Consider the following 23538-nt stretch of genomic DNA (forward strand, 5'->3'; position numbering starts at 1 on the left):
ATGTATTTTTCAAAATATTCAGCATTTCACAGTTATCACAACAATTTTGATGGACTAAAATACGGAGTGGTTTTAATACCATGTTTTCTTAAGAAAGCAATCTCACAGTCAAGGTTATTCAGTGTTAATTAATGATACAGGTAATCTTTTTACATTATTTGAGTCTATGTTTTCTTTTAAAATCTAATGCCAATTCTTTATCAGGATGTCCTATATTGTGACTATTTATGCTTTATAAATTCAGATTCCAGGGCACTATTGATTCTTCCTTCTACTAGCATTATGCCAGTATCCTCCTTTAAATCCAGACATTCCACCTATTTTTTTTTTTATTTCTAACATTTCCTCAGAGAAAGATATAATAATTGCTCTTCACCTGGCAGAGCACTCTTTGTCTATCTCAATTAAACAGGATTTTAAGGCAAACCTTAAGAGTCCTCTGAAGGATGGAGGCATTCATCTTTGAATGACACATTTAATTGCTCTCAAGGAGGAGTTTCTAACATTGTTTGAATTCCCTCAAAAGCCACCAAGACTGAGGCAGAAAGATCCTATGGTCACTGATACAGCCCAAGCTCATCAACATACTCTAATGTATAGGTAAGCAGACATGACGTGTTTTACCTTTTTGCTCCAACTCGAAATAAGTATTTAGACATTATTATACATTTTTTAATTAGTCTCATGCATGTGAAGGCCTGAAGGTGAACAGAATTACTCCGGAGGTGCCTAGCCTCTCTTCTTGCTCCCCATCTCCCTCCTCTCTCTGTACATATTCAGAAGGCTTCTGCTGCTTCAATATTTTTTGGACCGCAGCTACTCTCACTGACCTCACCACTGTATATGAGTAAAAGTACTTATAGTCATTGGAAATTACAGCGATTGCGTTTCTACCATAAACTTGACAGGATATTGTCGTAAGTATGCCAATCACAGGCCAGAGGTCTTCTCCCAGCTCTGATACTCCTTCTTTTTTTTTTTTTTTTGTAGCAAGCATGAGAAGATTGTCACAGAAACAAGTTTTCCTTCCCTGTGCAGATGATGCTCTTTTTGTTAGTACTCTCCTCCTGCCTTTCCAAGACCTGGGTAGGAAGCACTCTGTCCTATGCTGCTCTGTATCGCTTCTATGGCAAGAGCTATTTAATCCCATGGAAGACAGGAAACAGGAAATGTGTCAAGGAAGAATCTTTAAAGGAAATAAAGGAAGGGACCATCATTTTTTCCCCAAAGGAATACTCTCCAAGGAGAATCCTAGCTCTCTTCAGTTTAATACAGAGATGAAGTCTCAAGTGAAGACTGCTATGTCCTCTATGCTCAAAAAATCCCCAACAACCTCGTTATGAACATGACAGGTACCAATGAATACTAGACACTTACCTCATCAAACCAGAGGGGCATCCAACAAACTTATAGTCAACCTTGCCAAACAGAAGAAAGCTCTTTCACACAGGACTATTTAAACTGTGGAACTAGTTGTCATAAGGTGATACAGAGACAAAAAAATTCATAGAATCATAAAATCGTTAAGGTTGGAAAGGACCTCTGAGATCATCGAGTCCAATCTGTTAACCTAACTGCCCAGTCCACCTCTAAACGATGTCCCTAAGCACAACATCCACATGTTCTTTGAACGCTTCCAGGGACTGTGGTTGCACCACTTCCCTGGGCAGCCTGTTCCAATGCCTGACTACCCTTTCAGTGAGGAAGTTTTTTCTAATATCCAACCTAAACTTCCCCTGGCGCAGCTTGAGGCCGTTTCCTCTTGTCCTATCTCTTGTTACTTGGGAGAAGAGACCAACCCCCATGTCTCTACAACCTCCTTTCAGGTAGTTGTACAGAGCAATAAGGTCTCCCCTCAGGCTCCTCTTCTCCAGGCTAAACAACCCCAGCTCCCTCAGCCGCTCCTCATAACACTTGTGCTCTAGACCCTTCACCAGCTTTGCTGCCCTTCTTTGGACACGCTCCAGCACCTCCATGTCCTTCTTGGAGTGAGGGGCCCAAAACTGAACACAGCACTCGAGGTGCGGCCTCACCAGTGCCGAGTACAGGGGCACTATCACCTCCCTGGTCCTGCTGGCCACACTATCCCTGATGCAAGCCAGGATGCCGTTGGCCCTCTTGGCCACCTGGGCACACTGCTGGCTCATATTCAGGCGGCTGTCAACCAACACCCCCAGGTCCTTTTCTGCCAAGCAGCTCTCCAGCCACTCCTCCCCCAGCCTGCAGCGTTGCATGGGGTTGTTGTGACCCAAGTGCAGGACCCGGCACTTGGCCTTGTTGAACCTCATACAATTGGCCTCGGCCCATCGATCCAGCCTGTCCAGGTCCCTCTGCAGGGCCTTCCTACCCTCCAGCAGATCGACACTTCCACCCAACTTGGTGCCGTCTGCAAACTTAGTGAGGGTGCACTCGATCCCCTCATCTAGATCATCAGTAAAGATACTGAACAGGACTGGCCCCAACACTGAGCCCTGGGGAACACCACCCCATGTGAATCATGACCGGTATTTATTTCTATAAATACACTCTAAGAAAGGATTAGATTGACAGAATGATGGCAGGTAAGTTGGCTTAGTGTTATAAACTAACAGATTTGGTGGTCTAAATGCTATTTTTATGCTAAGCTTCATAAACCATCAATTGCTAGAAAACAGAAGGAAATATCACCCCAAGTTTGCTCTGTTTCTTGTACTCCTTCCCTAAACATCTACTAGAATTGACAGTCCTTACATATGATAAACTCTTTATTGAGGATGATGGACCTTAGCTGATTTAGGGAAGATAAGTATATTATGAAACCAAGAAAATGACATTAGACAGCTAGAAAATTTTTAGCTGCCATCTATCAAAGATGTTCTCTACTCATAAGATTTTTCTGATCAGTAATAATCCAGAAATTGGTATGGCTCAGTCATTTTCATTCAGACAATTTTCTCAGAGTTATAGAAAGCTTAAAGTTTAAACGGATCGACAAAAATCAGGCCTATATTCTTGCACAATCTTTTCAACCACAGAAAAATACAACTCACATGATACACAAATAAATTTTAAGCACAATCACTTTATGTAAATAAATTATACCATATTTAATATATTAAAAAATTTTTTGCAGGTAGACTATTTTATTTTCACTCCACTTGTTCAAGACCAAAATTGAACACCATGAGAAAATTCTTCCAGAAAAAACTTAGTATTCATTGAATAAATGATACACTCACCTGAAATGGCTTATTTGGTTTTCTAAAAGGGAGGAAAGTCTGTCCTTAATTTCCTCAAACCTTTCTTTCTCTTCAACAGATACTGTTCCAATTCCATCTGGCCTGTAATATTAAGTATTTAATAATTGTTGATATCTCTTCACGCCGATTCCTCTTTGAACAGTGATATTTATTATTAAAGCTTTCAGTTAACATGCATGCTAACTCTCCTTTCCCATTTCCCACTGCCTTGAAGGATGAACAGTAACTTGTGAATATAGTTAAAGAACAGACTGCAACAAGACAAACAATTTAACTTTTGAGCTGAACTTTTAAGTTCAAGTCCTAAGTTTCTACCTGATCCCAATATGAACACAAGGTAGCGTATATTTCTCCCAAATAATTCCCAGAGATGTATAATATCCTTTCTCAAGAAAATTAGTAGTATTGGCACAATAGAGGGGCCTACTCGGATCTTACTGAATTTCAACTCCTTGAATCTTTCAGGTATTTTCCCAGAGGCACAATGTGGCTGAAAGTGATTTTAAAATAAAGGTGGGAGGCAAACTACAGTGAGAAAAGTCAGAGCAGGCAACACCTAGGAAACCCCCTGCTTAGAGTGAGCATAGATTTTTGATCCCCCATCCCATAGCAGCATGGAAACAAGACTTCCATATAAATATAGCGTAATGGATGCAACAAATAAATAGTCTTTAAAAAACAAAAGCACTGGCATTTTTTTAAACATCAAATTTAAGTCCCAATAATTAATAATAAGGCTTGTATTAAGTACGTTAAGCACACACTAGAGTCTTAGCCTAAAGGTCTTATTAATGTATTTATATTAAAATAATGACAAAATCAATGACATTTAAAGACACATTTCCCAAATGGCATTTTTGCCATGCAGTCACAACTTCCCCATGTACAGCATACTTTAAAAAGAAGTATCTGAAAATTTCCTGTTGCTCTCTCAACTTCTAGCTCCAGGGTAACAAAACAGCTACTGCTTCCCACCTGAGTTTACTACCCTGACATTAAGCGTGGATCCAACCTGTACCTCCTCCAGAGCCTCCAAAACTGCATCTCAATGTTTCCAGAACTGAGAAAATTGTAGTAAAATGACATGAAGACAGACAACATTGTTTTGCTAAATTGTTTCTTTAACTTTCTCCACTATACTTAAATCTAGGAGGGATAAGTTGCTACCTGCTCATGACATAAACAATTCTGTCACTCTTTAAATCACTTATATTTGTGATCTGTCAAGTCAAGGTGGAAAGAATGCCTGACCTCCTTAAATTATTGTGAAGACAACAATAAAAATCAGATATGGTGGAGATACGAGTAACCAGGCACATCAATATATTGTTGTATAAATTTGATGTGAAAGAGCAAATAACTTATCTTCTCTCTTTTGATGGATGCCAGGATACTTTACCTCAGCCTTCTGACAGATGGAACGGGTTCAAATTTAAGTAAATTGCACTGTCTGATTTCATTGTCAGGAGAGATCGTGCTCTGGAGTGATAAAGCAAATAGGTCTGTCATATTAAACCTTGCTGAGGCATGTCATATATATGACAGAAAAGACCTAGAGGTCCACATAACAGTAAGTGAAAAAGGTGAGCCAGTAGGATGTCATATCTGTCAACCTGCACTAAGGCTACGATCACTACGTACCGGCGACCTGTCACTTCACTGAGTTTGTTGTCACAAAGAACCTTGCTGACAACACCGAAAATTTTCAGAACTGTTAAATATATTTTCAGTGGATGTTTGGATAGAAGCAAATGTCCCAGAAGAAAAAGGAAGAGTACACAAAAAGGTGTTAGAAAAATGTACCATCTATAGCACTGAAAAACTTGTCTCTTGTAAACATGCTTTTAGAAAACAGCACAAACTCTGACTCATTATTTTGTTTCTTCCTGTTAGCCTTATTGAAACAAGCAGAACGTAAAAATGCATTTTCGCAACACAGTTCTGAGACACATATTGTGCTGGTGATCATTTTTTGCTACTCTTGGGAATGTCTACCTACTCCTGAGAAAAAAGAATACACAGAAAAAAGAATCTCACTCTGAGATGAGCTGAGAGAGAAAAAATAGACAAATAGTTTCAAAATTCTAACTCATTTTTTCTTCTAGATCTTTTTCTCTAATTGCTTTAAAGAGAGAATAAAATAAAATAGCACTGTTTTGAGCTGGTTATTTTTATTTACAAATTACTGTGCCTGACAAGAACATCAGACTCAAGTAGTCATTTAGTTTTCAAAGGTTTAAGTCAACCATAAACTATGCAAGCACTATTTTGCAGCTAAAAACAACAACAAATGCGCCTTTCCTACTACCCCAAATGTTATGTATAGTGGTTTGGACTTGATTTTTTCAATTAAAAGCCAGTATTCAGCTTTCTTATTGCAGCCTGACACATCTCTTTCAAGAACTCAGCCAAGAAAAGTGATGGACTGTCTTAAGAAGAGTTTTCATTTTAACATTATCTTCTCAAGAAGGTAAGGGGAGAGTGAATTTCCTTCCCTCCACATTCTTTTCCTCCTTATTCTTCAGAACTGCTTTTGGGATTAGAGAACTAGGTGAAACAGTGAACACTCAAAACCTGAGTAGCCGTCTCTCTCACACTTATACTAGTTTTCCATTTTTTGAGAACTCTGTCAATTGGATTTGGGTTGGCCTGTCTTGTCTGCTTAGATCACAGTCTAACTGGCACAGATGTAATGTTGTCTCTGGTCACATCTCAAATTGTTTAACTCACTCAGACTTAAATATCAAAAGAGATTTGGAATAAACACCTCGTGAACTGGAGCTAGTAAATTTGAGTGGGAAGTAGCTGTTCGACCATAACACACTTAAATAATGACACCAAAACCAGAGGTTGCCCAGAATTTTTAAAGAAACTTTTACTGTGACAAGCTTGCAAGATTGCTGTCCTGATGGCAGTTACTCTAGGGAAGCCAATTGATTATGTGGTGGGTTTAGGTTTTCCTCTGGGAATGGACTGTTTTTCCTTGCTTGATATAATCCTTTAAGGCTTGGAGTACTCTCTAGAAATATTTTGACGTCTAGAGGTCTTAAAACCTGTAAAAATTTGCAGAGGTCACTTGATGCATTGTAGGGTTAAGATTCTTGTGAATAGCTATGGCATGTGAGATAAAAATGGTCTTCCAGTTCCAATGGGAACTAGGTATGATGGACACTGGGTTGACTGTAGAGTGTTTCAAGCCCTCAACTTTGGAAACAGCTTCTCCTAGTGGCCTCTGAGAGAGCAAACTGTTACCTCAAGCAAGACTGTTCTGTTGAGACAGCCTTGCGAGATACTAACTGAACATGATTGACTTTTCTTTTTTCCTCTGGAACATTGTTGATACTGGTGCTTTTTGCATATTTGTATATTTTACAAATGTTTAAAGTCTTTTCAATAAGCTTTCCTCATTAAAAACATACACCATCACTTCGGCCTGTCATGAAAAAAAAAAGAGTACGAGAAGAGGAGTGTACAGATTGATATTCTAACATGTACACACACACACACATACACAGATGAGAACAGTAAAGCTGACCAAGAGAATCTGCCAGAGAAAGATGAGAAATTATGATGAAAAACAAAATACAGGAAAAATACTTCAGCTAAGGTCTTACTTCAAGACATTTATATAGTAAACCACATTTCAAGGGTGTAGGAAAACCAAAAAATGTCATCTTGGCTGCTAGAAACAAATTGTTTTAGAAGACTTCAGTGCTTTCTAAGAGCACTTGTTTTTAAATTCAGCAGGATGCACAATAAAATGAAAGAACAGTGACAATTTTCAAATTAGCAAGATAAAAGTTTGACTTGTTGTTTCTTAGTAAACAGATGATTAAATTGTTTAGAATTTTCTATTATCTATTTAAAGGACTTTAATATCCAAGGACTTTAATACCCAAATTTTCCTTTAAAATACAATTGTATTAATTAAGGCTTTTGCAGAGTCCATGGTTTATGTTAGACAAGTCTAAGAAAAACAATGATTTACATTATCAGCTTAGAAGCAGGCAGAGCAGACGTCTTTTTATTAACAGAAAATGAAGAGAGCAAATTATCACATGGCATTTAAACATAGATTTAACCAGCAGGCACTTGAAGACCGAGCATTTTGTTGTTTATATTAACTGTTCTTCAAGCATTCTGACAAAAAAATGGCACAATAGAGCCTTCTGCTGTATGCATTTCTCAGGCTGATCCTACATCTGCTTACAGGTCATAGCCTCTTTTTCACAAGTGAACGAAAAAGACCAGTTCTGAAGGCCACTAAAACAGATTAAGATGATAAATCAGGTTAATTTTAATGATCTTTTATGCAGTTATATTTTAGGTAGGATTCATTAATGCCCTTCTACTGAAAAGCTAAGCATGTGCTAATGTAATATCATTTTACCCAAAGTATAACGGTATGCATAGGCATTAATCAGTTGAAATTAATGACAAAACAATGTATAATGTTTAGGGAAGGTGAGAGTATGTAATAACATTAGTGTTCCTTCATTGCCTAAGATGGCAAGTATCACCTTAAATATGCAGAACGTTGTTCTAATACTTCTTAATAATGTGTGAATTGTGATTAATTTTCTATTGACAAGTTCTCTGAGGCTTTTCAGAAGCAGATTTGTTTTGATATGTTGAAAAACATGCCTCTGTGAATACTGTAGTGAGGATACATTTTATTATAACGTTATTATAGTTATTAGCACTTTCCAACACAGGACAGTATCCTTCCTTAAACCCAAGGTGAGGTCAACTTGGCTTCACTTGGTACCTGCAACAGGGCGAAGAACTTTGCTTCTAGGTTTTGAACTCAGGAGAACTCTACTGATAACTTTCTTGTGGTTATTTACAACAGTAACATACAGAAAGCTCTGTCACTAATTGAACAACATTAATTAAAAAAAACCCCAAATGTAACTATTTAGAGAGGCCTCACAACAGAGGCTTGGGGGTATGATGCTCATACGTGAATCACTTACAAAGGAGATACAGATTAAAGCAGGTTTACTTCCCTCTGTGCTCCATATACGTTGGAGATGATCAGCTTCCAAAAACAAAGGATGAACTGGATGATGCAAGACGCTTGGCACAGGGCAGTACATAAAACTGAGAGACCTAGTGAAAAAGTTCTATTCTCAGCATTGCTCAATGAGCCTTAGAAAAGGGGAAGATTAGATTCACTTGAAGAAAAGGGATATAAATGTCCAAGGATCAACTAGCTTTTCCAGTTTTGAGAGAACACTGCTTCTCATCTAGAAGAACAAACTTACATAGCATATCAGTCCTAAAAGCTGTATTTTCTCATTCCATTATTCTGGGGAAATGGTGACTGATAATAAATGACTTCTGAATAAAAACACGTTTTTGAGTATGAGAAATCCATTCTCACCATTTCCATTATAGAGGACTGATAGAAAAATAAAACAAATTACAAACCCAAAAGACTCCTGTTAAGTCTCTAGATGCTGTATCAAACAGGAGAGAGAATTTATATAAGATGCTGATAGACTGATGGAATATAATTTCTGATATAACACACTTCCCTAAAGATCCAGCCCTGTAAGGGATCTCAGGCTCCTTCCTCCAGCTGTTGGACAGCCTTGGAACAGATCTAAGATTAAAGCAGAAGGCTCAATGGCCAATAAAATCCAGTGGAAGAAGACCTTTCACCTGCTACCATCACAACATAGACAGAACATGGGGGGGTTGAGAGTGAATATGAAGAACAGCAGAAAGAGGATGCATTTTCAACTGCTTAAAGTCGAAAGATTGCACAAAATCCTGCTAGCAATGGTTTCTTGGGAAAACCATCTAAGAAGTCTACATGCTATTCAAATATTTTTATACACAAAATTATACTTATAAAAACATAACTCTCCTGGGAAGAGATCAGCCGGACAAAACCTTTCATGTCAGATGGTGACCATGTGCAGATAAATTGTGAAACTACTGACTTTTAGATTAAATCTTATTAAATATTGTTTATGAAAGACATAAAACGAAGGAGAAACCAGCAAGATACAGACACCCTTCCTTTAACTCTAGAGTTAATTTAGTCAGAAGAGAAGGAAATATCTATTCAGAAGCTCCACAAAAAATGATTAGAAGACATAGAGCAATATAATGATATTATTTTCCTTATTTTTACAAAGTTCCGTGTCCCAGATTTGAAAAGGATGATTTCTCTGGACATTCTTTTATCACTTGACAGAAAATGTAAAATTGCAATAAATGGTTCTTGTCACAAAACATTGAAAAATGAAAAGAAATATATGAATGCATAGCACTCTGAAGTTTTCATAGTTTCATTTCTCATATGTGTTCATTTACTCCACTTTAAGATATTTCCTCCAAGCGTAATAGGAGCAAGAAGCCTATTGGAGAGTCTACAGTGCCAAATGATGGCAAAGATCTAAAAGGAGCTCTCAGAGAGGGTGAGGCTATTGCAGAGATGTGAAACGAATTCTTTGCGCTGCTGTTTATTATGAAGGAAATTAAGAAGATTCCTATGGTGGAACTCTTTTTTGTTCACAGCAAAAAAATCTTTATTTTCAGCACAGAATCTGTCCAAAATTAAAGCAAATGAGAAAAAGTTTATGGAACAAATTAGAAAATGAACATTAGCAAGTTGCCAGGGCCAGAACTGAATTGCCTATGGTTGTGTGAAAGTGCTCACCGAGAACTGCCTTCCTCCTGAGGAACATGAGATCAATTTAAAATCAGAAGAAGTTTCCAGGGGAGGCTGGGGGAACTACCGGCCAGTAAGCATTACATCCCAAAAAATCAGAAGGAATGATAATATAAGGATAAAATTGAAGAAAATTGGGTAAATATTACCTATTGTGAAGAAGTCTGTATGGCTTTGAAGCCATAAGGAAGAGAAATCTTACCTTCTGATCTTCTTGAAGTTCGCTAAAGGGACCAAAAACAGGTGGATGAGTGTGACCTGACTGATACCGTGTACCTGGATTTCAAAAAATCTTTTGTCAGAGTCCCTAACCAAAAGCTTTTAAGGCAATTAAGCAGCCACTGAGTAAGAGTGAAAGTCCTTACATTTACAGTGAAAAAAGAGAGAGTAGGAATAAATGGTGAGTACCTGCAGTGGAGGTAAGTTATCAGTAGAGTTCTGCAGGGATCTGTGCCGAGACCTGTGCTATTTTACAGTATTCATGAATGACCTGGCGAACAGCTAAGAACTGATATGATGGAAAATGTAATTGTAATGATAGTTACGTGGCATAGCGTGGAATTCCAGAAGGACCTCATGAAATCAAGTAGCAATAAAACCGTAAGTAATGACCACGGTAGATAAATATAAGGAAAAATCAGCTGCTATTCAGGACAGAGATCTTGGTGTTATGATGGATAATTCCACGAAACCATACCTGTTCAGCAGAAGTCAAAGAAGCAAATCAACGTTACTAGAAAAGGGTAAAGAATTAGCAGAAAACATCCATCCAGTGTAATCAATGCACAGTTCAGTCGTACTTATTGAATCTTAAATAGCAAAGAGACAATAGTGAAGGATTTTTTTTTGTCTCTCCTCCGTCTCTTCCAATAGCAACAGGGAATGAAAAGAGACATGTAGGAGTCAAGTTCAAAGCAAGAGTTCTTCAAGCAAGAGGAGGCTGAGTTGTGGAACTTGCTGCCAAAGGTGCTGAGGGTGCAAAGGACTTACACAGGTTCAGGGGTGCAATGGACAAGTACCTTGAACAGACTCACTCCAGGTTACCAAACAGGCATATTCTGAGCTGCAAAGAGTTGGAAACTGAAAGAGCACTAAGAGGAATGTGCTTGTCCTTCTCTTACTCCAAGCAGGTCAATGCTGGCTTAGAAGAACCCTGGCTCAATATGACTGTTCTTCTATGCAAACACACATGCACTGAAGATTTCAAAATGAAGGCAGAAAGTATTTATCTTCAGTTATAAACTGATTTTTGTAGCATTACTTTCACCTTCCTTTCTCATATACGAACTTCCAATAAATCAGCTTTATTTCTGAATAGAAAAAGGTATAACTGGGGAATATGCTTGAATTTTGAATTTTTCAATTCAGTCTGTAACTCAGCAGGTGGAAAGAAGTCACTTTGCACTTCATGTGATACCCACCAGCATCCATTTCAGACAAGAGGGACTGAATAGAAGTCACAGCATGAAAAGTAGACAAAAGTGAACGTGATGGGGAAGAAAACAATAACTCCTACCTGGACTGTTTAGACTGAAATGTCAGCATTCAGGAATATCCTATAGTTCCTTGTTCTGCCCATTTCACTTTCACCAGAGACACACAAGTGTATGCATAACTGCAGTGCAAAAAGTTCGCTTGTGAACTAATGACTTTGATGGGGACCATATAGTGGCAAATTTCAGAAGAAAAACATTTTGAAGGGAAGTCAAAGGGGATGCTGCTGTAAAGTTACATAGCACCAGAAGCACAGCCAGTGGAAGCTGATTTTATTTACTTGAGGAAAAGGAACCAGTTGATTCAGAAACAAGGATGTGTTTTTGTTTAAGCACTCAGCAAGGCTACCCTTTTACTAAAATATTTTGCTTTTTGGCTATTCAGGAAGAGTATGTCTTAAGAATGTCATCCACAAAAGCAGAAATACCTTTTCTACGTAAGCAGTTTGTTAGGCCAGTTGTAATGCTCTTCCCAGCAGGAAAGGAAAGGCATGAATGAGGCTTGAATTCCTCAGTCTAGAACTCAGCATGTTGTGCTCGACCCTGCATAAACATTTCTATTCCCAAACCACAAACATTGGCATGAGACACAGTAAGTGCCAGCGTGCTTGATAACTCTGTCAGAACTTGTTACATCTGTCTTCATCTCAGGAAAGAAAACAGTTGGGGACTATTCTCTGCTCCTGAGACCAGGTGGCAAGGTCTGCTGCATACTGCCTACACCAGAGCTCAGTTCACGTCTCCTCTGTGCTCCACGATGTCCCTGAAGCTCTAGGACAACAATTCACTTTTATGTGTTTATTCCAGGTGTTTTGAAACAAAACCACGGCTATTGTCTTACAGCCTGCAAGAGCATTACAGCCTGCAGCATGAAACAGAGTTCATATTTCAAGTTCTAGGGTGCAGCAAAAGAGCGTAAGGGATACCCGAGGGTTGAAAATCTGCCAGAAGAGTTCTGGTGACATATGAATGGTGGGAATAGCCAAAGCTGATTCAGCCTTGTTCATAGTGTTTACTGGGAGCAGTATTCAGTACATGCAATCCCACAATCATGCCTGGGATCTTAGAGAGTGCCTATGACTAATGGAGAGTTGGAGTCCATTGTATGAGACTGCTTCCGCACCCGTTCTACGTAGCAATCAGATGTAGCCATTGGTGTGCTCAGCATATGTCCTGGTACGGCCCTGGTATATTTTGTAGGTTTGCTCCGATTTGTGCTTGAGTTTCTCCTCACCAGACTACCAGAAATGAAGGCGAGTGACACCTTTGTCTGATCATTTGACTGATGTCACTAGATTGCCTGCTACTCTAAAATTCATGCCTAAAAGAAATTGATAATTTGAACTACAGATACGGCTGCATTTCTACATGCTCCTCCATCACCTGACTTCAAGATCATTTTTGATGATCTTTCTCAGGCTAGTGGAAGGTCTAAGATCTCTCTGTGAAGTAAAGGTGAAATATAAATTGAATACATCATGCCCAGAGTATAAAGCTCTTTGTCTTTGTTGTGTGGCCTTTCTAATTCTCAGCCTGACTTATAAAACTAAGATGTATAACGCCAGGGATCAGCCTAGAACTTTGGCCTGTCGTGCATTGTCTGTGAATTTCTTTTTTCCCTTTTACTATTTCTTAGTGCCGCAGCAGATGAATGAGTGGATGTATTATGTGCGTATATGTGTGTCTGTCATCCTCAGTGAGTGTGTCTGCTTCTGTCCTTGACTTACTTTTCTTCTTTCTTCATGTTTCTTTTTTCTTCGTTATTACAATATCTCAGTTCTAGTCAGACCCTCTCTGTTCAACACTTCTTTTATTCCTAAAACACTCATAATGCTATTCAGAGAATATCTGTACAGAAGGAATAGACAGAATACAAACAGAGTGCTTACCACTGTGTAAATGATGTGCTCCCTGAGATATTTTCATGCACTGCACGCACTGTTGTCCTTCACTTAAATTATGAAATAAAAAGAAATGTATCTACCTTTCTTTTGAATTCTTGAAATAAGTTTGAGCAATTATCACTGTATATTTGTCTTGTTAGGTTGAAACCAGTAATAAAAAGGCTAGAAACAACAAAGACTTAGACTCAATAGGAAATACGAATGTGTCAGGTTCTTCAGGAACTAACAAAAGAAGCATGCTTTTACAGAGAATAGGTTACCAAGTAAAAGCCAGAAAATCTCCTAACTTACCAGTATGAACGTTAAGATTCTTGGCAGTATTTCAGGCACATTCAAAAACATTTTAAGTTTGGATATTATTATCAAGGATTACATAATTTTAATCTCCCACTACCAAATCACTCAGGTCACAAATGCCCAGCTCCTGTTCTCACAGATGAGGCTTTGTCTGAGCCAATGAAGGAAACAATATCCTTTTTAAGGATTGTCCCTTCTTTGCTGGCTTGAGGACAAGTAAAACGGCCTCTATGACTGACTGGTTGCAAGGCAACATAGGCATACATGTTGGGAAGAAAAACTCTGTCTCTCCTGATCCCTACCAGGATTCAGTTTTGGGGATTTACTGACAGCATCACAGTAATTGCTTTCTGGGACTGTGAGCAAATTTTCCCCTAGTGGCAGGACTGGATCAGTTGAGAGGGGGAGATCTATTGGGTTTTCCCTTGTTATTTTTGAACTTTTAAAACATATTTCCTACAGCAGTCTACAAATCTAGTGTGCACAGTAGGGTATAAATGCCTGTTGTCCTACAATTTGATAGATTGCCTACCCCACTCCCCACTTCAGTACAAGGAAGACATGGATAAACTGGAGCAAGTTCAGTGGACGGTGACCATGACAGTCAGAGGCCAGAGCACTTGCTCTGAGGAGAGGTTTGAGGGAGCTGGGCTTGTTCAGCCTGGAGAATAGGTGGTGTCTAGGGGGACTGAATGCAGCCCCCCAGCTGTGACTGGGAGGTCGACAAGAGACAACAGATATAACTACACTGAAATAAGACAGGTTCAAACCGGGTAAAGACCTGACAGGATAAAGCCCTGAGCAACCTGGTCTGACCTCACAACTGACCCTGCTTTGAGCAGAAAGTTGGTCTAGAGACGTCCTGAGGTCCCTTCCAGCCTGAGCTATCCAGTGATCCTGTCTCCAATACCTGCTGTTCAACAGCAGAGCTACTTCCCTCAGAAGTTGGAACAGGACACAGATGAAGCAAAAGCTTCTTTTAAAGAATGTGTGTAGCACAGCAAAGCAACAACTTAATTTTTTTCCAAGTCTGTTGCTTCGAAGTGGAAGGAAGACATCATCCCAAGAGCACCACTGTGACCAAGCAGCCTACCCTTTAGTGGAAAGAATTCCAGAAGTGCCCTAGCTCTTCCTGGCTGGGGGTCACACCACGTTGCCAATATATGTTTATTTTTCCCTGTGGTAGCACAGCCAGAAGAACTCAGTAGAGTATGATTAGTTGCCAAGCTACAGACTGTAGAAAAAGAGTCAAAGCTTCCCTTGAACTGCAATATTATTCGTGATGTTCACTGGAAGCACCATTCACTAACACAACACAAATGCAAAATGCAGAAGACTACCTTTTTAACAGGATGATATCCTTTAGCCTTGAATCCGCCTGTCTATATAACGCCCAAGAAAACACACTGCATTAAGACAGTACAAACTGAAAGGAGTTTTTTTTTTTAATACTAATCTGTACAGAACCTCCAATACCCCTGATGAAACTTTCATGAACTGATTTCTGTTGTGTGCAACTTCCCTACCTGGTGAATGCAAGAGCCTACAAATACTTTTGCTTCATCCTAAGGCTATGAATTTAAAAATATACCATTAAATTACCTGTTACCATGAACATGCGAGGCACAAAATGCAAAACTGTAGTGGAGCAAGGTTGGATCAATGACAGAACCATTTTCTGAATGTTCAATCAATTCATCAAGATAGCAAAGATGGCGGTGACAGCCTCTCACTCCGTAGCGAGCACAGTATTCATCTAATACGAAGACTTGACCTGGGCTAAACCAACCCTAAAAGACAAAGGCAAAAAAACCCACAACATTTTGAGATTTCTTCTCCCACTCACGGCTTTTAAATCCAACAAAGAACAGAAGCATGTATTTTTATGTGCATTACATAAACTTTTTATACTAGACTTATATCTGACTAATGCTGATGGCACTGGAAGCTAGGTCCAACAATAGCCCTCATGCTGAAAGGAGTAAATGTCAGGAAACTATTTGCAGTCCTGAGTTACCGCTACTATGAAATACATGGTTTACAAAAACATGCTAGTACATCCAAAGACTGGTACAGATTCAATTATATTAAAACCTAATATAAAATAAACTAACACTTCAAAATAATTTTTGTTAAAGTAATTAATTGTAAGCTGCAAGAGGACATTTCAGTAATGGTGAGGGACATTAACATGGACAGTTAAAACACAGTTTCTGGACGGTCAGTTCCCTGTGGCTGGAACTTCAATGTGAGAGAACCACAATTTCACCATTTACCCTGTTTCTTATGTAACATGCGTGCACTTTTACCAAGTTTTTAATAACTTATACTAGTAGAGAGATACAAAGCTAGGTAGTTTGTTAAAAGCCACCTGAATAAGATGAGTATGGTTTGACCTTAAATAACAATGAGATATTCTGGGGCATACGGAGGGCTAACTTGGGCAGAGTCTTAATGAGACTGGAATTGCGTAACCCTGACACAGGCGTGAACAAAGTAGAGGCTCCTTCCCACCACAAAACCAGTTCTTCGGTGAATCCAGAGCATAAAAAAAAAAATTCATTCTTGATGTAGAAATGTAAAACAGAAGAGCCTTGATTGCTTTGCCTCCCAATATGAAAAAAGATAGCACAGTCCGCTTCCAAAAAGCAGCAGGGAGACAAACATAAACCTTGGAAAACCATGGCTACTGCACAGGTGTTCTGAATAAGCATTTTTCTTTGTTCTTTTCTTAATTGTGGTGGTATTTCCCTCTCATCATCCCTGCCAAATGGTTAAGAGAGATTGACAAACACCTGAAGTCAAATATACAAATAACTTGGATAGCAAAATGATTTTGCAAGTCACAAATTTACATCAGTTTAGTAGCCGAAAACCAATATTTCCCTATTGCTTGTGAAGGCTTCTGCTAGCTCAGATGTTTAATATTTATACACAATATCAGCCAAAATACTATTAAACAGTACTTAAAAATATATTCATACCAGGTTTAAATCATCTGTGTTTTAACTTTACCAAAAGACTTGCATGAGACAGGAATTTAAATTTTATGTTCTCCCTCAACTCTTGACTTTAACTTATTATTTGCAAACAAGAACACCTCAAAGTTATTTCATAAATTTATTTGCTCCTGATTCATTTATTTGAAGTCAGTGTTTCTCCTGCCTTTAAAGAGCTTCAGCTGTTTCTAGAGAACACTTAGCTTTATTACAGCATCCAGAACAGTGCTCAGTGTTTTCAACTAATATCCAGTCATGTTGCAATGGCTCATGTAGTTTACACAGTGTTTGCCAGAAAATATGGTATTCCATTGAAAGAAGAAAGAAAAGGGATTTTAACTGAATTTCTGCAGTAACACGTATCCTATCCCTAGATATAATAAACAGTGGCTATCGTGACTGATGTTCTGCCAATACGTCGTCATTGTCACTGATCTCTCTCTACATTTTTATGGAAAACGTAACAAAATGCTGCATGGCAACGCTTAGCACTGCAAAAGGAAATAATTATTAAAATTTCTGTATGTTCTCATAGGAGAAAATTGTGACACACATACAAATTTTTAAGGAATTCATTACTTTAACTTCAGTCTCTATATGAGGTCTGGTTTAGTGTGGTCATTTTCATATAAATATGTGTCGCCTTTGTCCTTGTTCAACCCCATACCATGCATAAGTCTCACAAACACGTAACAACTATATGCTACAGAGTATTAGATAACTGCCTACTTTTTTTATTGTATAATTGCAAAAAAAACCAAAAAAAAGAAGCTCCCCAATACCGAGAAGAATGCAAAATCAAAGTTTAGGTCATATAGTAATTTAATACAGAACTGTGCTTAATATTAATTCTTACACATTTTTGTTTTTATTTTTACAAGTTGTATGTGTGGTTGCTCTATATTTATTGAAATAAAGGGATGCATTGTTTCTAAAAATGATAGGAAATAAGCTGTTCAGGAAAAAAAAAAAGCACACTTCTATGTTCATGTATTCTATCTCTACCTTGACATTCCCAATTTTTTTAAATTAAAAAATATCCTTAAATATGCAATTTAGCAAAAAATGATCACCCATTCTACTTATTAAAAGCTGAATTTTAAAAAGAACAATACGAAATGCATCTGCTTGATGGTTGCTATAGCACTGTGTATTTCACCTAACCTCTTCTAAAAGTTCCTGATTTCAAGGTTATATTAAGTGTCTTACTATACTATTATTATAAAAAAAAGATTTTGACCCCAATGCACTGTTAGAAAGCTAACCATTTTCTCTTTGAGTGCCAATTACTTTGTACAGATGTACCTTCGGGCCTCTTCTTTGATTCAGCGTGCAACCCACAGACAGAAAATGAGTCCTTTAACTTTTTCTATACATACCTATCTGGTAGCATTTTAAAAAGGAAGCAACTGTCATGAAATAATAATTTTTTTTCTTTTTTACACTTGCAAACAAACCTAAAAAACGCATCATTATCTTTGTATTACATGACTAGTCAGATTAATGGAAAAAAGAAGGAAAAAAAGTTATCCTTTTTTGTTGCTGTTGGGATAGTAAAGTGAAAAAAATTATGTGCTATGAGGCATTTTAGGTCCTTTGTGAGAGATCACCATTCCAGACACAGTATCAGGTGAAACATAAAGCCTCAGGAAGTTATGAGGTCTGACCCACACGAACCTGTTTCACAAGTGTGTATAATCTGACGGACTTCCACAAGATTGTTGGTTTTCCCTACTGAAAACAAAACCAGAAACAGCCCCATCCTCAGCTCCTAGCCCCACAAGGCATAGAACAGAATGTGTTATGTAGGAAAGGGTAACTGCACCTTCAAATATGGAAGCATGTTATGCCAATATCTTACCTTTTACAGCTGTCCTTGAATGTGAAAAACATTCATTTTGATGGGGAGATCACACTTCACTTGTTTTTGTTTAATAATTATACTCCCATTTGTTTTTTGCAATTCATGTAATACATATATGCCCATATATCTATATTGCCTGTGGTTCTGCTTTCCTTCTTTTGGTGTTTTTCCTTCTTCACACCACAGTGGAATGAAGAATTACAAGATAGGTGAAAACGTCTGACATGAGGCGACTGCACTTGTACCTTAAAATGCCTGTACAGGTGTCAGTAAATCCTACCACAGGAGCTCTTACCATTATCAAAACCTTCTGTTTTTATTCAAACCTCCATAGAGGACATGATAAATTTCAGCTGGTAAAATAAGAGGCAGTTTGGGTCTCTTTGCTTTCTATTGAGTGGCACAGCAGCAGCTTGCAAGTGTATAATTTTCAAATTTGAAACCAATCGATTGGACCCTTTATTCCAACTACAACTGCAGCTATTGAATGAACTAGGAAGAAAGGACTACTTTGTAACAACTATTTCTCACTTCTTTATATCTATCTTCCAGCCAGTACTCACCAAACAAGAATAGGAGTCATTCAATCTGTGATCCAAGGTCTGCCTCTGAAGCAGTCTAAAGAGGGAAGCATGGTCAAATTTGCAGGGATTAGCAGAAATAAACTCATCCATGCCATGTTTCTGACCACGGTCTGTATCTGTTCATACAAAGGAAAAATGCACAGAACAAAATACATGAGCATGTGTGCAGATTTACAAACACAAGTGGACACGTGGTATATAAGTCTCAATATATAAACTGTCTTGAAAATATTTCAAAGAAACAAGTTACATAAGTAGGTGCTTGCAGGTGACATTATAGAATACTGTTTTTTAATCTGAAAATAGTATTATTGAATTATTTTTCTATCATACCAATCTATGGCGTGTAACAGTGAAAAAAAATACAGTTTCTAGACACTGACAGATTAAACAAAACAATTTAGAAAGGCTACCTGAAAATACAACGCAGCATATGAAAATAATCCTTAAAGCATGGTTTTCTAGTAGAGCTCTTCAAATGTTACAATTTACAAAACAATGTTATGAGTATGAAAAAAATCTGTTCTATAATTTCCTGGTTTTGTGTGGTGCTCTTTCTAATTTTAGCAAAATAGCCAAATAAATACCCTTCCCTCCATTGCAAAAAGAAAAGGTTTACGCATTTATTTCTTTAGATAAGAAAGAGCATCTTTACTGCAGATCAAAGTACTACTCATAGAAATATTCATCATGGCTTGAAGCCTACTTCTCAAATGGCAAACTGGAGCAGAAATGAACACACTGGCTTGAGCTAGGTCATTTCCAGCCTTCTTTTTGTACTCAGCTTTTAATGAGACAAACCTTAATGTAGTAATGGCAAAGAGCTCCTTCAACCTTCCAGCAGAGTAGTGAAAAAGGGAGCAGCATTTTTGTGTAAATACATCGAGAAAACATACCATCCCAAATGGCACTTCAATCAAAGGCCCAAATTTATTGTTCTTCACAGACTGCATCTTTCAACGCCTTTAAACCCCGCGGGTTTATCAAAAGAGAAGCTCTAGTGATTGCTTTCATTAATGCTATGTTTTGACCAAGTCCTCAATGTGAATTATCTATCAAGTATGGACAGAAAAAGCCTTACAGTGCCCAAAAGGACTAGTTACGTATTAGCACATTAGCTGTCTTGGATTCTATAGACTGTACTGGGGTGAACAGTCCTATCAACTTAAAAACTGACTTCCCCTTTCAATAGGGTCTTAGCTCTTTGTTCCTTTAAATTCAAACCTAGGTCTTTTTATATTCGTTACTGGAAAAGTATAGATCTAAGTGTATCCTAAATGCAATTTTGAAAACCTGCATAGTACAAACCTAAAATTTCTAAAGAAAAGGAGACAAAAGTTTATTGATTAAACCCAATTATAGAGTCAGGTTCATAATAAAACTCAATATTGATCTGTGGGCATGATGCTAACATAATCAGTCACATTTAGAAATTTAGCCCCAGATCATATTGATCCATGTCAAGTCCAACTTTCAGCTGTATTTGTGGATGGGAGAATTATTTAATTCAAGCTGAAAGATCTGCAGCATCACATCCTGGAAAGATGCAGAAACTAATTCATATCACTTGGCTTTGCATTGTCAAAGCAAGAGTCACATCCATGTGACAGATTTCACCAAGGTGGATGTAGCAAATAAACAATATGACAATACGTCGATGGTGTAAGGTATGAGACCATCATCCCAGAGAAACAGCGGCACGTATTTTTAATGGTTTAAGGATCAGTAGCATATGTGATTACATAGATTAACAATGTTTCCATGAGCATTAGACTAGCCTATCATTAATAACAAACTTAGCTCATATTTTTGACATAGGTACATGAAATGCTCTTAGATGTTTTTAAACACATTAATTCAAAGATAAACAACTGCTATCAATACAACTACATAACTGAAAGTACTAAACTACAATGTGAAGTTATCTATAGTTCCCAAAATGATATACACAGATAAAAGTTTTCCACACCCAATCTGTTTAATGTGCGACTGGTTTCTACATTTCTTGTAAGTTTTCCTTCTTATAGGGATATCTGATTGATTGAGTCATTATTTAAAGTAAGACAGATTACAGAAAAGAAGAAGGATTAGTATTTCTTTCTGCCATTGGTATCAGGTACAAATTATACACAGCTGAATCTCTTAATTTAACTGGCTTGATTTTTTTTTCCTCTGGTTAACTACACAAATATAAAAGATTCTCCTTCTTTAAAAGAAAATCTGTGTAAGTACTGACAAGTAATTAAGTATTTTGAAACCAGGAGACTGGATGTTGCAAAGGAAACAGAGTCAGCATTCTGATAGAGTAATCTAGATGATCACAATGCGTAAGGTGGCCTATTGAATACAATGCAGCTTGTGAAAGCAGAATCTACTATTACACAATTTGGCAAAATAAGCAAGAATATTATTTGAAAACAGACATACTTCCTAGATCTAATTCTACAGAAAGATCCATGACTGTTCACCATCTTTTTAAGTGAATTAAACAGTACAAATAACATTGTCAAATAGTAACAGAAGATCTGCTATGAATAATCTTCTAACAACAGAAAAACAGTTAAAAACTTACCTTTGCCAGCTGTAGGCAAGCAGGAAATAATAGAAAAATAGATCTAGGGTAATACATTACATTTTATTTTACTGTTATGTTATACATACAAGATAACTGGTAAATCTTTTTGAAACAAAATGGATTTTAAAAAAAAAGAACTTGATCAAAAATTATGAGGGATTCATAAATATTATATGATTGTGATTTAAAAATTATTTAACATCCTACTTCTAAAAATTGTTAGAGTGACTATACTTTTCAAATTCCTACACAAATCAGCTTTAGATGTCCTGTTCAAGCTACGTGCAAATGCAAAAGACATAAAGACTGCTATATTGTGACATACAGTTAGGAAAAAATACAATTCTGCTTGATTCTCTACACTTTCTCAATCTTGGAAAATATTGGGAAGATATTTGGGGATAACTTTGAAGCAGTAATACTTCTCCTGCTTCTTCACAATTAATTTTCTTCCCTTCTTAATGGAATTTCTTGTCCTGCTTTCAAGTTGCCTCTAACTCAAACATATTGTTTTGGCTGCTATTCCCATGTTACGCTGTCTCTTTCAGGTTGTGTATTTATTTAATCTTTTGGAAACTGTTAGCCAAAAAACTATCCTTTTTTTTTTTTGGATGAAGCCAGGACAAATATATATATTTTAAAACCATGGTAAAAACTTACAAAAGCTATTGCAGGAGTTTTAGCAAATTCTTTGGGTGTTCTTTTAGACAAGGATATTAATCTGCATATGCTTTTTGCCATCTTTGCAAGAAACTTCTAATTTTAGCCCAGCTGCAAAAGCTATAAAAATCATCACATCTTCAGTGATTCAGTATAGTGGAGTGAATTAAGACTACCAAGAATTCCATGTTTATGGCACATGCTCGAGTGGTTCCTAGTGATAACCAAATCACTAGGCATCATCTCTGCCCCGTTCCAGCCCAGAAGCAAACACATGTTTTCTGTAGCATTTACTCTGTGCTAGGGTGAACTACAGGAACCGGCCTTGTAAAGTGCCGACCTCCTCCCTTTTGTGGCTCTCAGTGACATCCCTGCTTGAGTTTAAGCATTGTGGAAGCAATTTGAACTAACTCAGGCAGGCAGGAAAGAAGAGTAGGTAGAGACAAAAAAATGTAGTATTGTAGGGATTAAAAAGATTTTTAGAGACTGGGAGTAGTAGGGTAGGAACTATGACTCATACAGAAGAGGCTGGAACAGGTTGGATGAAGATGAAGGTGCACATGCTCTTTGCAAAAGACAGTGGCAAGACATGCATTACATTCCCTCAAGTGCCACTCTATACAGATACCGATAGCTTACATCAGGAACATTTCGACTCCTGACCATTGACCAGGACTCCAAAGTGCTACAAGCTTAGAAACATGGGCCAAAGAGACAATCTATGTCCCCAGAACCTTATCATTTAAATATCAGACAAAGAAATAACAGAAGAAGACAAAGTGGCAGAACATGAGAAAGCAGCTGGCCCATATGGCCCGACCGTCAGGCTGGGGATAGCACACTGATGGACTGCCAGTATTTTACCAAAGGACAGATAGGAAGAGGATACTAGTTAGTTTTTACATGTTTCTTAGTAGCATGGGAGAGAGCATAAAGGTGACTTACTGATTGCCTAAGGTGGTGGAGGCCAGCGTTAAGCTTTTCTTTCTAAAAGGGAGACGGGGGTAGTTGGAGGCAAGCAGGAATGGGACATGAAGGGGAATGGGGGAACACGTAGGGAGGGTGGAGTTACTCCACTCTCCCCAGTGGCAAAGTGTATGATGGATATAAGGCTGCCAAACCTGCTGAGCAAACTATGTCAAATGAAAAAATATCTTTTATTTCTGTTTGTTTCTAAAAGATTTAATTAATTGAACATACAGATACAAACACCTCAGAACTATTTTAAAAGAACTACT

General features: G+C 37.7%; 1 protein-coding gene across 6 annotated transcripts in view; it reads right to left on the minus strand.

The window, feature by feature from the left end:
* Nucleotides 1–23538, minus strand: part of CADPS2 (calcium dependent secretion activator 2) — a gene marked incomplete at both ends in the record, with an annotated part of 322949 nt that overhangs the window by 88735 nt on the left and 210676 nt on the right. For all 6 annotated transcript variants that reach the window (XM_082308684.1, XM_082308683.1, XM_082308681.1 and 3 more), the window contains 3 exons: nt 3219–3320; nt 15221–15408; nt 19045–19181. In XM_082308684.1, coding sequence (XP_082164810.1) covers nt 3219–3320; nt 15221–15408; nt 19045–19181 — 427 coding nt within the window. The remainder of the gene's footprint in view (nt 1–3218; nt 3321–15220; nt 15409–19044; nt 19182–23538) is intronic.

This window comes from Platalea leucorodia, assembly GCF_965183815.1.
Source record: "Platalea leucorodia genome assembly, chromosome: 4".
Taxonomy (NCBI): domain Eukaryota; kingdom Metazoa; phylum Chordata; class Aves; order Pelecaniformes; family Threskiornithidae; genus Platalea; species Platalea leucorodia.